The sequence below is a fragment of the Seriola dumerili genome, unplaced genomic scaffold, assembly GCF_002260705.1.
Source record: "Seriola dumerili isolate Sdu_G_001 unplaced genomic scaffold, Sdu_1.0 BDQW01000092.1, whole genome shotgun sequence".
Lineage (NCBI taxonomy): Eukaryota > Metazoa > Chordata > Actinopteri > Carangiformes > Carangidae > Seriola > Seriola dumerili.
The window spans coordinates 326,906-342,553 of record NW_019174347.1 but is presented as its reverse complement, the minus strand read 5'-3'; the positions used below and the strand labels follow the sequence as shown (position 1 = coordinate 342,553).

At 43.0% G+C, this 15,648-nt stretch overlaps 1 protein-coding gene across 2 annotated transcripts in view; it reads left to right on the top strand.

Moving 5' to 3' along the window:
- The window catches only part of dgkb (diacylglycerol kinase beta), a 64,214-nt gene extending 48,566 nt beyond the window's left edge, over nt 1-15,648 (top strand). For both annotated transcript variants that reach the window (XM_022746155.1, XM_022746154.1), the window contains 5 exons: nt 4,790-4,880; nt 6,250-6,445; nt 12,324-12,444; nt 12,650-12,710; nt 15,541-15,648. In XM_022746155.1, the coding sequence (XP_022601876.1) occupies nt 4,790-4,880; nt 6,250-6,445; nt 12,324-12,444; nt 12,650-12,710; nt 15,541-15,648 (577 nt within the window). The remainder of the gene's footprint in view (nt 1-4,789; nt 4,881-6,249; nt 6,446-12,323; nt 12,445-12,649; nt 12,711-15,540) is intronic.

Below are 15,648 nucleotides of genomic sequence, written 5' to 3'. Positions count from 1 at the left end.
AAGAAGAAATTAGTGTGAAAATAAGGTCGTAGATCATTGTGGGTTAGATTAAGTGTCAGAGGGGAACAAAAATCAATGGGCGCTGTGCCTCGCGTTCAGTGTGGCCGGTGGAAAGTGCATCTAAAGGTGCTGTGGCCTCAGGACAGCGACGCTACACTGAAGCTTATCGCCTCTGACATCTTTTAATATGGTGACCAAGCAGCGAAGGCTTGATGAACATGGGTGTTTTTCGGATTCAGGCTGTTTGAGCTACATTTGTCTTCCTGATGTTCAGCTCACCTGTCTCTCAGCTTGTATTGTTTTTCCAAAGCTGCATGTTTTTTTTGTTTTTTTTTCCCCTCTTGGCCACACAATTTGTATTTGTCCTCTTCTTTCACTTTTGTATTAGGATTTGTTTGTGCAAATAAACGACACCTCAGCGGCTCTGGAAACCTGAGCCACTGTTTTCTTTTGGCCTGCCAGCTGTGACTACTACAGCTGATCTCACATGCACACCGCTAAAGTTATTATTGCAGTAAGCTTTGCATTGATACACTGCAGGTAAAATCACAGCAGAGGCCTTGTGGGTACTCTGAGATTAAAAACCTGCTACGTACTGGACGCCGCTGTTTTTTTTTGCCTGAAAAAACAAATCGCTCCCACAGGAAACATAATGAATGAACTTCTAAGATGTCCTGGAAGGATGCAGGAGCTTAAAAGTCTGCCAACAGTTTAAGGAAATGAACACTTTATGTTCACTTTTATTGCACTTACCATAAAGTAAGGTCCTCCTAATCTACCGTAAAAGTATCATCTTACTCAGATGGACTCCCTATTAATCGTGGGGCGAGCTGGCCCCTGTTGAAGACGCTGCTTGCAGTCAGTCTGTCAGAGGAGTCCGGTGTTTATCATCAGTCGGCAGATAACAAACGACAATCCAATCCAACCAATGAGATGCTCCTAATTACCTAATGAACAGGGACATGAGGTGATTTGTTGCCATGGCGCGCTTGTTAGGTTAAGTGGTGCGAATCGACAGGACAGTCAGACGTTGTCTCTTACTGTATCTGTTCTTAAAGATACTTCACTTTGGTTCTGCTGTACTGTATAAAAAAAAAAGAAAGAAACCCACAGCTCACTGTTTAGGATGCTGCTCCGGTCGTGCTGTAAAATTTGATGAGGATCACCGGAGTTTAACAAGTTTCCTGACTGTGAAGAAGGGCTTTCTTTCCGGTAGACTCATGAAAAATGTCTGCCCAACAGGTGAATGATGTATCAGGTTGGAGACTGCAGTTATTTCCCTGAGTCCACTGATATGAGGCTGCTGCCTTAAAGGAGTCTTCCACCAATCTAGCATCGCACACCTATAACACTGTTGGAGATATTTTCTTTTTTATTCAACGCGTTTGTCTTCCTTGTGAAAACCTGGCACCTACTTTACGCACTATGCAACTTGACCACCAGCAGTTCCATTGGAAATGCGGGTTTGTTATGCTAGTAGTGGCTAATGTAGCCTCAAGCTGCTATCCCCAAGCAGAGATGAGTAGCCGCCTACAGAGGTCTGGTAAACTCACGTCCTTCCAAGTCCACACCCCCAGATTTCTTTAATTTTCAAACTATAAATAAATAGTTAAAGCTAAAGAAGTTTTCACATCCAACCAGTGCTGCAACATCTTGCCTTGGCTTCACACTGCTCCCTGCGGAGCCACAAAAAGCTTTATACAACTTTATTAAGATATGTAATAGGACCCTGCGACACCTGTAAACTTTGATACGGAAAAATGGCTCCTTTGATTTGATTTGCACAAAATTGACCACTTGGCTATGCAGTCTTTTTTTTTATGTTTTTGCCACAAAAATCCAATTCAGCCACTGCACAGATGCTAACCACAGCATGTAGCAACTTCCCTGCTGAGCATGTGTGTGTGTGTTTATGAAAGCTACGAGCTAAGACTCTGCTAGCAAAACCTGCATTTTCTCTGCCCTTTCACGAAGTGGAGTCATGTAGTCTTGGGATAAGCGCTACGGTTGAGACATGTTCAATTAGTACAGGGCTTTACCTCGCTTCATGTCAGCTACAATAAATCCACACCTTTTCACAACCGCTCTCACTTTGTGTGTGACCTCTACACAGTCTAAACACGCCTTCAGACATCAAAGGCTCTTGAACGTACCAAAACCTGCTTCAACAAAGCAACAACAGAGAGTCAAAGGATCCACAACATTCCCAATATCTGGCTCCATTCTCTCCATCAGTCACCAGCCACTAGTTTTGAATACGCTTTTCAAAGTAGCCACCTTCATTTGTTTGTTTGCAAAATGGCCCGGGCCTGAGTGCATGTGTTCTCCTGGGTTTTCCCTCTCGGCGACTGAGCTGGAGGAGTCGCAGGGATGTGTTGTTGTGGAAAGCCTCTCAGCGTGGCCCTGTCGCCCTCCTGCCTCTTCCCACCTCCCTCTGCTCCCACCCCTCTGCTATTGACCATGTTGCACATTATAAATCAACTGCGAGTTGAGCTACCTTGCAAGTACCCTAATGAAAGCTCATTTATAAAGTGGCTAAATGGTCCTGACAAAAGTCCTAATGAGGAAATCAATAATTCAGTGATTGTTACTCTGCTTATACTAATACGTCCCTCTTGTAGTGCTTTGATTCCAGCTAAGAGAAGGCCATTTTTTACTGTTTTCAGTTCTGCATGTCAGCACTGTTTTTTTTTTTTTCTTCTCCTTGAAGCTTTGAGATGAATTGTGTGTTGCTGTCTGTTGTTTCTTCAAAAGCCATCTGGGATCTGTGCTTGTGGGTAGAAATTAACCAAACTTACCCTCTGTCTTTTATTTTTTGTTGAGAAATGAACAAGCAGAGCTTAACGTCACTTAATAATTTCCAAGAAACAAACAAAGTATACGTAACTTGTCTCTCACCTTCAGTGAGACTCGCTGCAGTCTGTTTTCACTGAAGGCACTAAGAGGAGGTTTGGATATTTGCCACAAAGAGTTGAGAGGAAACATGTTCCATTGAGTAATTCACCTCAGACCAGGGGTGAGTGGAAAAAGTTAGTAGTGACTTGCAGCTGCAGTGTTACTATATGTGTAGTCAACTCAGTCTTCTGGAAATAAGTGATGCTGTTACCCAGGACCTAATTTACTGTGCTGCATAAGCAATTTTAAAACCTGCTCAGATGTTGAAGAGGTGTTGGTTTGTGTAGTTATGTGACTGTGATTTTCATATTGGCATCGCATCATATGCTTGAAATGTGGTGCAGAAGGGTCACAACATCGCCTGGAGGTTTTACAGTTAGTTTGAACTTATTGCTCCTCAGATCTGAAGCTGTTGTCCTGACATCTGTTTCACACTAAACCCAACACCCTCTCATCTAACTCCTATAGGCGTCAACATCAACATGGTTATGGCAAGCCTGACTCTGGGTTTTGGGTTTAGGTTTGTCACCAGCGAGATACTAGATTGCAATAAAACTCTGGTATGGATATTCACACTTCCTAGAAGAGGATTCACTATCGTTCACCATTTTGATGACTCTCTGACATTTCCTGTACGGCCGCCATCACGTCAAAAATGTCACTATTGACTGAGTTTATGTTATTTTTTATTTTATTGTTTATTTAACAGGGATAATGCACAATATATTTACTGCCAAAGATGACGCTAATAGCCAGTTTTCATCCGGGTGCAGGTTGATGAAGTGAAAGACAACAACATGTGATTGTTTGAGAGAGAGCTTCTATCGATATGCAGCTTTTCTTTAAATGCAGTTTTGGACGCCTCTTATTTTGGCAGCAAGAAACTGTAGTTCTCTTTATTAAAAAAAAAAAAGAGAAAAAAAAAAAGGACGGAGAGGGATGGCTCCACTGGCTAAATAAATTTCATAGTTCCAGTCTATAACCCCCCCGACTTGCCTCAACCTGTACAGGTGACCAACATTAAATCTTTCCCATCTTGTTCCCTTTCATGTTTGAAGCTGCGCTGATGCATTTTTGCTCGTTTGTAGCTGTCAAATAAATAACAACTTCACGCTGACAGAAATGTATGTGTGTTAAATATGAAACTCTCCCTTCAATTTCACATGATTTCATTTCAATTCTGAAGGTCTGGATCGCACTGTAAGACGTATATTTGCATGATAAGCATAACTGCAGAGACGTGTGGAGCGTCAAAAATATAACATAGACGGGTTCAACAAATAATCAAGTCTCCAATGTAAGAATACAATGACATTTTGTTCTGGTAGCCGTGAGGCTGTAGGCAGCGTAGGGGACAGATGGTGACTCACTCCTGCGAGGTCATTGATCATCAGCCTTAGTAATGGGAATGTGTGCAGTAGGAGGCCCGGGGAGCAGCACCCCAGTCCTCTGTTAATTGCAGGGGCAGGTAGATTACCCTCTCACACCCCTCACAGGGCCTTAATGTTGGGCATGGGTACCCAACGGTCACCCCGTGTGCTCCCTCAGATGCCTCCTTAACTTACTTGGGATTCATCACCTGCTTCGATACGTGATTAATGATGCACATTATGCATTCTTTGGAGATTAATCACTCTGGGATTTTGGTCAGCTGTAAACATGAGAGGTGTATTTCCTGTGTGGTTTAGAAGACCCTCTTTCAAACACAAAAAATACACCTTTACAGACTCTTCCTCTTTGTCATAAGCTCAGCATGTAGGGGACTAGAGACAGAGAGGAGAAGAAGAGACGCTACGACTATACAAGGTTCAGATTTTGATGTGGGGGGAAAAACACTCCTATGTTTCCTCTTTTCTTGGTCCCTTTGCAGTTCCTGTTGTCTTGTCTCTTTCAGAACAAAGAATAAGCTGTGGTACTTTGAGTTCGGCACTTCGGAGACCTTCTCGGCCACATGTAAGAAGCTCCACGACTTTCTGGAGGTTGAGGTAAATCAAACCGTGTGTTTTTCAGTTTGTAGAGACAGAAAAGGAACAAAGTCACAGTTATCCTTATATCAACTCTATTACGTGAGATCATACATTCTTCATATTAGTAGGAATATTTGATTAAACCATGTGGTCAGCTAAGAATAATCTACTTCTTGAAAATATTCCGGTCAGCCATTGTTCCATAAAGAGGCTAAATTTGTATAGTTTCAAATCCACCCTGACAAAGTGTTGATGTGTGAAGGCTATCTGCACACCTCACCCCCCGCTTCTCACCGAACCTCAGTTCAACACACAGGTAATTAGCCCTACATGACCCTGCTGTGTGTGATATTGAGTGATAATGAAGATGGTGTCTATACAATTCATCTTCCCCGTTCTCAGAGCTATCCACACAGTGTAGAGGTCTTTATTAATTAGTGTTGGATAAGTACCTACTGGAGTAAAGCAGGTATGAGGCTCTTTTATTACTGGCCTGACGATTGCGGTCGACTCCTCTCAGCTTTAATCGGATTAAATTGACATCAATGGTGGTTTAAAAACAGGCTGAGGTTCAGACGGACGGGTTCAGAAGAATACGGCACAAACAAGTTCTCACTCAGGCTCAGACAAAGAGAAATGTTTAGGCTGAGCGTCAGACCCTTACCCAGGGAGACACTTTCAGGCTAAGACTAAGCTGGAGAGACGTTTTCAGGCTCGGGCTCAGATGGAGAGACGCGTCCCGGCTCAGACAGAGAGACAGGTCCAGGCAGAGGCGCAGAAACAAATACAGACTGACAAAGGAACAAGGACACTCCACTGAAACAGGAGGTCACCATCACTGCAGCTCAACCGTCTCTCTTGTTCCAGCTGATTTCTAAACATTTTAGAAGGTGAATTACGTTTACCCTCACTACTTTAGACTGGGTATAATTAGAGTTAGCGCTGCTAACCAGAGAATCTCTGAACTACGCAGCTGCTTCAGAGCGACATGGTGCAAATGCATATTTACATCCGATATATGCTTGTTCATCAGGTGGATTGTGGGTGTTTAGTCATTCAGTAATTTTCAAAGGTTAAGTGCATCGGTTTTATATTTTTTTTACTCATCAATTTTAAGACACAGCTGGTTCTCTGACGTTTCACTCACCTGATAAGAATTTTCCTGTCTGAGTTGTTCTGAAACTGTTAGCAAAGAAAAACAACAGTGTTGTTTAGATGGCAGTGAATAAATACATTCTGTTGTTCTCAGTGGATTACACCTTAAAAATGTAAGTTCTTGTCCAGCAGCTGTGACCTGTTACTGCTCAAACTACAGAACCCAGACGCAGCGTGCATTGCTTACCCATATGAACGTCTTTCCCCTCCGTTTTTTCCTCCTGTCTGAAAGTGTGATGGTGTTACGCTGGACCTCAGCACCATCTCCCTGGAAGGCATTGCCATTCTCAACATTCCCAGCATGCACGGCGGTTCCAACCTTTGGGGCGAGAGCAAGAAGAGGAGGGGAAACAGAAAGGGAGGAAAAAAGGGCCAAGACAAGAGGACACCGGTGGTCGACCCCAAAGAGCTCATGTTTGCAGTTCAAGGTACGAGCACATCGCAGCACAAATGCAAACTGCTTGATTTAAAACAGAATCTATGTTTGGGAAGTCACAAGGTAACTGGTGAGTCATCAACAGCAGTTTCAAGGTCCTGCATATACTGTTGATCATGGTTGGTTTGTGCTAAGGGCCAATAATACTGTAAGTTGAATAGGTTAGACAGCCCACAGACAGTCCTTGTCCTTGCTCCTATCGGATGGAACAAAGACTAAACTTTCGGCCAAACTTTTCCCGAGCGCATGAATATTTCACCGACGACAAGGTGAATCATAGCTAGCAGGTTTTGTTTGCAAAGAAGAGGTACAACCATGTCAGTGTTTGGAACTGTCACTTGTGTATTAATGGTATGTGCAGGCACCAGTGGACAGGCTCAGTTAATAGGAGCGGACTGAGGGGGGTTGTTGGGCAAACCCCTGAATCCATTTACGTCAAAAGGAAGCCCGTCAATGGGAGTATATGAATGAATGAAGCAGAATGAGTCAGCTGCTCTGTGGTAACTGGTGAAACGGTGTGAGAAAATATCCAGTTGGCGAGAAGGAAATATCTCAAAACCTGTCAGATTGGATATCTACTACTAGTTGGAGCAACAGACATTCATGTGCATCACTTTTACTTTTGACTTTTCCTCTACCTCAACCAGCAATCCCCTCTGCCTCACCTGTACTTTGTGCTTAGATCTAATTAGCCAAATGTTAGCATGGCCATATGCTTAAAGGAGCTATTTGTAATTTTTGCTATTGCTACATAGCTAACGTTAGCATTAACAACTGTTTACTTACCAGTCTAGAAGAAACGTTGCGAGTTCAGTATCAAACTTCATTCCTGTGTCCAGAAGTGGAAACCATCTTGTTTTATTTCTGTTCCTATCACTTCTTTTCTCCTACTGAAGTTAGCATGCTAACTAGCTAGCTCCAGTCCAACTGGACCATCTGTAGCTTCCATGCTGCCCTGAAGAAGTAACGCTGCTCAGAGGACGTATTATTACCTCTTGTCTTACAAACACAACAAAAAAGCTGGAGCTTTTGTCAAGACTGGTGTGTAAACAGCTAATGCTAATGTTGGCTATGTAGCAATAGCTAAACCTACAAATAGCTCCTTTTAACGAAGGTGGTGAACATGGTAAATATTAAACCTGCTTAGCATCAGTATGTTAAGTATGTGCGAGGATCAAACATGACTTGAAGAGGTTAAAATATTTCACTGCTAGATGACTAAGTTATTTTGGTTTTAGAGACTTTCTTAAATAATTTATTAGCTGAAACACGGCTGTTTCTTCCTTCTTTCCTCCTCACAAATGAACTGTTGCCATGAGTTCTGGATCTCTTTGGTTCTTGTTTTTTATTTTCCATCATGTCTAACTCCTGCCCGTTCAGGTGATGCGCAGTATGTTTTTTAGGTTTCCTGCAGTGATGGTGTGTTTGTACTCGGGGATCAAGTGGATGTTACAATCAGTGTCGGACTTGAAACATGACGAGTCAGTGAGGATCTCCAGACGTGGCTGCCAGCGATCCCTTATGAGACTTCACTGGTCAGAACATGACTGGTGTAAAAACAGAGCTCTGTGAAACTGTCTATGAGGCTTTATTATTATTTTTTTTCCCTGATATGATTCAGTTTTTTGTTTCCTTTGGATTTCAGTAGCTGTTGCGCCTTCAAAGCTTGTTAAAATCTGCAGCAGCGTTTACTGTACTATCAGAAATAAATGTTTTGTGATCTTTGGAAAAGCCGAGAGAACAAGAGAAGGAGTTGTAAATCACAGCGGGGACGGTGCAGTTATAAAATAATCAACCCAAACAAAACGTAGACGTTCTCCTACCGAACGCTGTTGCATGTTTGGATGCGTTTAACTTCTCTAACGTGATGATGTGACTGTCAGAGGGCAGACCGTGAGGGAGATAGTTGATCAATTCAAAGCCCAACCTTGCTACGACGAACACTCCATTAATCCCTGAATAAAAATCAATCAGTTCGGTGTTTGTGGTTGGAAAAAAAAAATAAAAAGGTTATAGTCCGAAGCTGGGAAGGCACTTAGTGTGAGTGTGAGTGTGTCTTTGTGTGCTTGTGCCCATTTGTGTCTCCCTGTGCCTGTTTATTGATGTGTGCTGGCGTACACTTGTGTGTGTGTGTGTGTGTGTGTGTGTGTGTGCGTGTGAGTGTGTGTGTGTGTGTGTGTGCGTGTGAGTGTGTGTGTGTGTGTGTGTGCGTGTGAGTGTGTGTGTGTGTGTGTGTGCGTGTGAGTGTGTGTGTGTGTGTGTGTGCGTGTGAGTGTGTGTGTGTGTGTGTGTGCGTGTGAGTGTGTGTGTGTGTGTGTGTGCGTGTGTGTGTGTGTGTGTGTGAGAGAGAGAGAGAGAGAGAGAGAGAATGGATGCCCTTGCTGAAGGTGCCCTCAAGGTGAGCGGCCTAAGTTGTCAGATCAAGAGAACGGCGTATTTAGAGGTAAACACAGGAGTGCATTAGCCCAGAGGGGGCACCGCCGAGCACGACGCACAGATCAAACTGTTGGCAGGGATTATTCTGTGTGTGTTTGTGTCTGTCTGTCTGTCTGTCTGTGTGTGTGTGTGTGTGTGTGTGTGGGTGAGTGGGTGTTCGGGTTGGAGGGTGGCTGGGACATAAAAAACCCTGACCTTTCGGGAGCTGTTAAATCGTCCCGCTGGTGACGCCAGGAGACAAGCCCCTCAGGTGGAAGGGAATGGCTGTGGAGTGAATTATTTAGGATAGGACTGAGGTTTTTGCAGGGGCAGGGGTGGGGGGCAGGGGAGGGGTGGGGTTGGCTTGATGTGTGGGTGGAGGGGGTTGATGCTGGGGACTGATGCCCCATGACAAGCCCCATGAAGCTTTCATTGGAGGATCGGCCTCCACGCGCCCTCCCTCCTCCTCCCGCCATTCTTCTTTAGTTTTACTTTCAGCTGATCGGCTGCTGTTCCCGCTCCGCTCCCTCGCTGTTCCTCCTTCATTCCCTCGCCCTCACCCCGTCGCTGCACATGTGTCAGTGCGGCCACCGGCCTCGACAGGTAGTTGTTTGACAGTGACACGGACGCCGTTTCTAATCCCACACTCTGACGGGAAGGCATGGCTGAGATTAAAGCCACAGCACTCCTTTTGTGAATCTCCCATATGGACATTCATTCATACCACTGTCACCTTCTGTGTGTGTGTGTGTGTGTGTGTGTGTGTGTGTGTGTGTGTGTGTGTGTGTGTGTGTGTGTGTGTGTGTGTGTTGTGTGTTTATCACAGTCAAATATTGCTTCCATCACCAAGTGAGCCACATCAGTTTTGATTGTAGGTTAAGTAAGGGGTGTTTGGGTTTATATTTGGTCACCAGCTGCTTATCTTGTGTGTTCACAATTCAACCTCCTTCTGGCATAAACAGTTGGGTGACTCAGTTTTTCTCCCAGTTTATCTTGGGACAGTAAACACGATGACTTTGTTTCTATATTTGACAGGGTCTATTTTTGATGGTTGTTCCAGGTATTTCATTTGCAGCTGTAATATGAGAAATAATAGCTGAGGATTCGAAATAAAAATGGAAATTCACCAGTAAATCACACTAGACTAAATCTGGCTTTCACTCACTATCCTTTATTGAAATCATTAAGTGTAGGTTCATTTTAAGCTTATTTTGAAGTCCTGGTCCAACATCATAACATGTTATTCATTATCTCTGGGCTTTAAGTAGTTATTTATTGAGTTGAAATAATTATTTTTGCTCAAAACAAAATAGTGTAACATCTTAAAGGAGTAGCTCAATATTTTGGGAATGTAAATTGTAATTTGTTTTATTTGTTTTTGACAGATTAAAGGAGGTATTTGTCAGTTTCACTATTGCTACATAGCCAACATCAGCAATAACAGCTGCTTACTTACCAGTCTAGAAGAAACATTGCGAGTTCAGCATCAAATTTCTTTCCTTTACTCACCAATGTTAACTCTTGTTTTGCTTCTATTTCTATCACCTCTTTTCTTGCACCGGCCCATCTCGACAGTTTAAGATAGCAACTCGCTGTAGCGTCCAATCTGCCCTGAAGACCGCTGCCAGTTCTCTGCAAGCGACAATCCTCACCACCCGTTCCCAGCAAGACACTCACAAAAAGCACCTTTAAACAAATTAGATATAACGTGCTAATTATTGAGCTTTGCAGGTGCTGGTAGGCTTATCTTGTAATCTTTCTACTGAGCCAGGCTAGCAGTTTCCTCCTGTTTCAAGTCTTTATGCTAAAGCTAAGCTAACAGTCTCATGGCTCCAGCTGCATACTAAAGGGACAGATATGACAGACGTATCAGTCTTCTCATCTCATCTCTTCTCAAAGAGTCCCTCAGACCTCTTTCTCATTTCATTTTCCCCATCTAAACTTTATTTAAAAATGGTGCTTACAAGATGTGGCACAGGCCAGTGCAGTCGCGTCATTTTGTGCCGTGTTGTGATTGATTAGTTTTTGCATTTCTGGGTTGTAGCTGTAGACACGTCCTAAATTTCACTGACACTGTGTCAGAGATGTGTCTCACAGTTCAATCTACAACTGTTTTGGATTGACAACCAAAGATTTTACCACATATCCATCATAATTATCAAGTGTCAAAAATGTCCAAAGTGTAAAAACTATTCCTTTAAATTAGTTATTTCAATTAGTTATTATTATTAATATTGGTCTAAAAAGCAGGGCAAATATATTTAGTTGTGTTATTAATAAACATCCACTGGTGGTAAGGAGTCCTCCTGAACTTGTTGTATTTGGCAGAGAGGCTCTGTGGTCTTTCCCACACTAAGCACCCTTGGGTATACTGTATCTCTGTAGCCCCGGGCAACAAGGAAGCCCTATCGCCTTGGTGACGCTGTCCATCATACGTGTCAGTGCGAGTCTGTGTGAGCTGTTTGCATTAACGTGAGAAGTCATGAAGGGGGGAGGGGAAGCAGCTTTAAAGCCCAGTGTCAAGAGGTCTGCTGTGTATGTACACACACTCCTCCACTCCGACCCTGGAAAGCACTGCACTCACTGAGATAGGGACGGACGCGTGTCCATCACCATGGTGACAGCTGGACACCACAGCTTGGCAGCGACAACAACACCTCACAACAACAGCAACATTACCTACGACACTCCTACAGGAAACCAACACGGCTCAGATAAACATGACAGCGACGGAGCAGCTCCGGTGACAGCGAGCTAACTCGCTCGCACGCACCAAGGACCTAAAAATGGGTCTTAGTTTCAATTAGTGTCTGTATACTCCCAACAGCGAGGCAGCAGCTTCTTAATTTGTGGAGGGACGAGTCGATGGAGAGTCGGAGGCAGAACGGGCCGCTGAAACAGATGGGCCCTGCATGACACTGGGCTTCCAGCAGGGGCAAAATCAATGCTCATAACTGCAAAACAGAAGAGAAATTAATAATTATATTATCACAAGATTGCTTTGCATTGCCGGTGCAATCTAATTAATAGCTGTTTTGTTTTTCTTGTTTCTTGTTGCCTCTTTCTTTTTTCTTTTTTCTTTTTTAACGGTGAATGTTAAATGTTTCAGAAGCAGAAGGCAAAGACTGAAGTGAGGAACATAACATGTCATGTTCTTTTCTGTCCTCACTTTCCTTCACACTTTCTTTCCTTTCTCACTTTCTTATTAAATTTCAGTGTTTACTTCTTGGTTTTCAGACAATAATGCCGTTTAGCATATTTAGCAGTGTGAAACTCTACTCTGAGGGCATAGTATAATATGTGCTCACGTCTGAAGAGAACGACACATTTTCTTATTGTCTTGTTTTTGAATATGTATTATAACAATGCCATTATATCAACACAGGACTTCTGTGATAGAAACGTGTCCAGTTGGCTGGACTCTCTGTTTGAAGATGTGTCTTTTCGTGTTTTAGATCTGTCTGACCAGCTGCTGGAGGTGGTGGGGCTGGAAGGAGCCATGGAGATGGGTCAGATCTACACCGGCCTGAAGAGCGCTGGAAGACGTCTGGCACAGTGCTCCTCCGTCACCATCAGGTCAGTGTGAGACTGGACAGCAACTCTGCTGCACTGATCAAATTCAAGTTTAACCATAACAGAATTGAGAACTGAAATATTAAAATAATCACTTCCTGTCTTTTGGAGAAACGTGAAGTTGCCTGATATGACATTTTAAGTGTGTTTGTTTTTTAATGCAGATTTTTATTTCACTGTAACATGATGTCCTATTGGTTTCTCACAGAACCAGTAAATCCCTCCCGATGCAGATTGATGGTGAGCCGTGGATGCAGACTCCCTGCACTGTAAGTCATTAAATGTCTCCTCATTGTGTATCGCACAGAGCCGCAGTTGAGCCAAACCATATATTGCGCAATCTATACACCGGACTGTTTAACAGCAGCTCGTAGAGAGACCAGATTATTCTGGTTGAACGTTTCGAGTCTGTAGCACCTTTGTCGACACCCGTCTGTTACAGCTTTATTCATACATCACAGTGACGTGGTGGTTTACAGAACAGAGCGCATTACATCACTGCAGCAAGGTGAGAACTTTAACATCAACAAAAACACAGATTTTTCAGCTGGTGTTCAGTTACTGCTGTAGAGACCTGAGAGAGTCATTACTCAACCTGCACCGACGGTTTCACTCGCCTGATTGGAGCTCTTCTCAGGACCGTGTGGGCGTGTACGGGCCGTGATTGATTGACATCTCAACACTGATACAACTGTCAATCAACACAGCAGTCTTACTCCCTTCATGAGGGTTATAATGTTCAGTTTTTATTAAAGGTGTTGTATATAACTGTCGAACTGTGGTGTTTCTGTTATGTAGCTTACCCCTCTGATATAAATGGGGAGGACAAAATAATAGAAACAGCTGTCAGCTTAACACAATGCAGTTAAAGGTTGATGATAAGATTTAAAACAAAGAAAACGAGCATTAAGATCATTAAAAATATAAATATTCACTGTTATTAGGCTCTTAAAGGACTGGTTTCAGACTGGCATCTAGTGCAGTTATCTGTTCCTTGCATTTCTCACACATATCATTGCTTTTTGTTTTTTTTTGCGCAGTAATTTATGATAACAAATACTTGATGATGCAAGTCTTACTTCTTGTAATTTGCTTACCGTCTACATCTTTGCCGTGTACCTCGACAAGTGTTTGCTCTCTTTCCCAAGTTCATTTTTTTCCAAATGAAACTCCTCAGTTTGTGTTGATTACTGTTTTGTTTAGCTTTAATTACAACACCACTGCAGATGAAGTGCTGCTGAGATTTACATATGGATCGCCCAGGCAAAGCTAGAAAAACCCAATGCATGACAAAATGAGTAGCCTGCAAGTGCTCTTGTGTCTGCTGGCACAACTCCACAGGAGCAAAGTTTGGATCTGACAATACATAAATGTGCTGCAGTGATCTCCACGGCAAGTTATTCATACTGTATGTCGGGGCTGAATTTGAATCAGTTGACCTGCTAAATGCTTATAAAAACATGACAGGTGAAATGGGATGTTATCCTACTAATTATTAACAACAACTATGCAAATGCATCTCTGTTCCTCTGCATGCATGACATATTTAACACCGTCAAGCCATTTGCATTTTGAAGTGGCATTTGACGGGTATCACTGTGTCTTTGATAACTAGGTCTGTAACAACTGCTACAAACTGAGATCTTACTGTATGATTTTGATTAAAAAAAAATCCCACTTAGGTAAGTCTCCTATTTAATGCCCTCACAGTTTTCTTAGCTTGGATGATTTTTGATGGAGTACATTACATACAGTACATAATTCATTTGATCTAATTGTTGTGCCATATTGCTCTGTAACTGGGGCTCTTGATACATGTAAATGCCTAATGCTGCATCTTTAAAACAGGGCCCAAATCTCAGGTATTCCTTCAGATCTTCCTTCTGTGCCCCAATGTCTTTCGCAAAAAGGTTATCATGCATATTGTAAAGTACATCAGGAACATTAAGTTCAATCACGTTTAATGGTGGAAGAAAGTCTACAAAAGCTGGTAATTGCTACGGAGTCAAGAGTGCAAGTACAATAAATGGCAGCTGTCCTTTGAAGTGAATGTGGTCCTTTAATGCAGATGGTAGCATTTCCTCTCCCCATTACTGCGTTTAGTCTTTTAGTGCAACAGTAAAATAAATTATGTGCTTAATATGACAACCCTAGATAGTTGATATTTGTTGTTCCATTGATCTTCAGCCTTCAGAAGAGAAGGCATCATCATTGTTGGAAAACAGGATATCGTCAGATTTTATACCCATAAGTCCATACTTTACCGTAATCTACCATAATGTATGATGCCATTCATTATCAGAGTCATGAACCCCAGGGAATCTCAAACTTTGTCACATTAGGAGCCTCAAACATACACTCATATGCCAACAGACCCCATTTGACAAGAACCCATATGGACTCAGGACCCATATGGGGGATTGTATGTTGTTGATGACGTTGTGAGGAGATAGTGGGTATAATGAACTGTTTATTGCTTGTGTGGCCAAGGACTCTCTGGAGCCCCCTTCAAGAACCTCTGTAGATCCTTGGAGAACCAATTTACCTCAAACCACCCTCTCCGGTGGTGAAACAGTAGTTGGAAAAGTTGTTGGACCTGGTGGTGACCTGACAAACTGAGCAACCTCTCTCAGCACCAGAACGTAGAGAGAGTCTCCAGATACAGAAATCCTCCAGGTTTATGGTTTTTAAATGAGTGTGAAAGTGAAGTGGAAACACGTTTTTTTCCCTCATCTAAACCGCTCGACCTGACGTGAGTAGTCACATGACATCCAAAAACATTTAAGACGACAGACTTGTCTGCTGCTGCCAGTTATAAGGGGTTTGACTTTCCGTCATCGCGTCATCGCCTTCAACAACGGCTGTTGTCGTGGATACAAGCGATATCATTGCACGTAGTGTCAGCAGATGCTGGAAATCTGTCGCCATGTTTGATTTTAATGATATTGCGGGAGGGAAAAACACAATTTTAACAGTCGCAATCGGGTTTTGTCGAAAATCTGCAATGGAAACGCAGCTTCTGTTTCCTTCCACATTTTACAGTGACCAGCAGCTCGGCACCAAACTAAACCTTCAACTCTTCTTTCTCCTTCACACCAGATTGAAATCGTCCACAAGAACCAGGCTCCCATGTTGATGGGACCGCCGCAAGGCCGAAGCTTCTTCTCCTCAGTCATCAGACGAACGCGCACTGAGAGCAAAGACTGA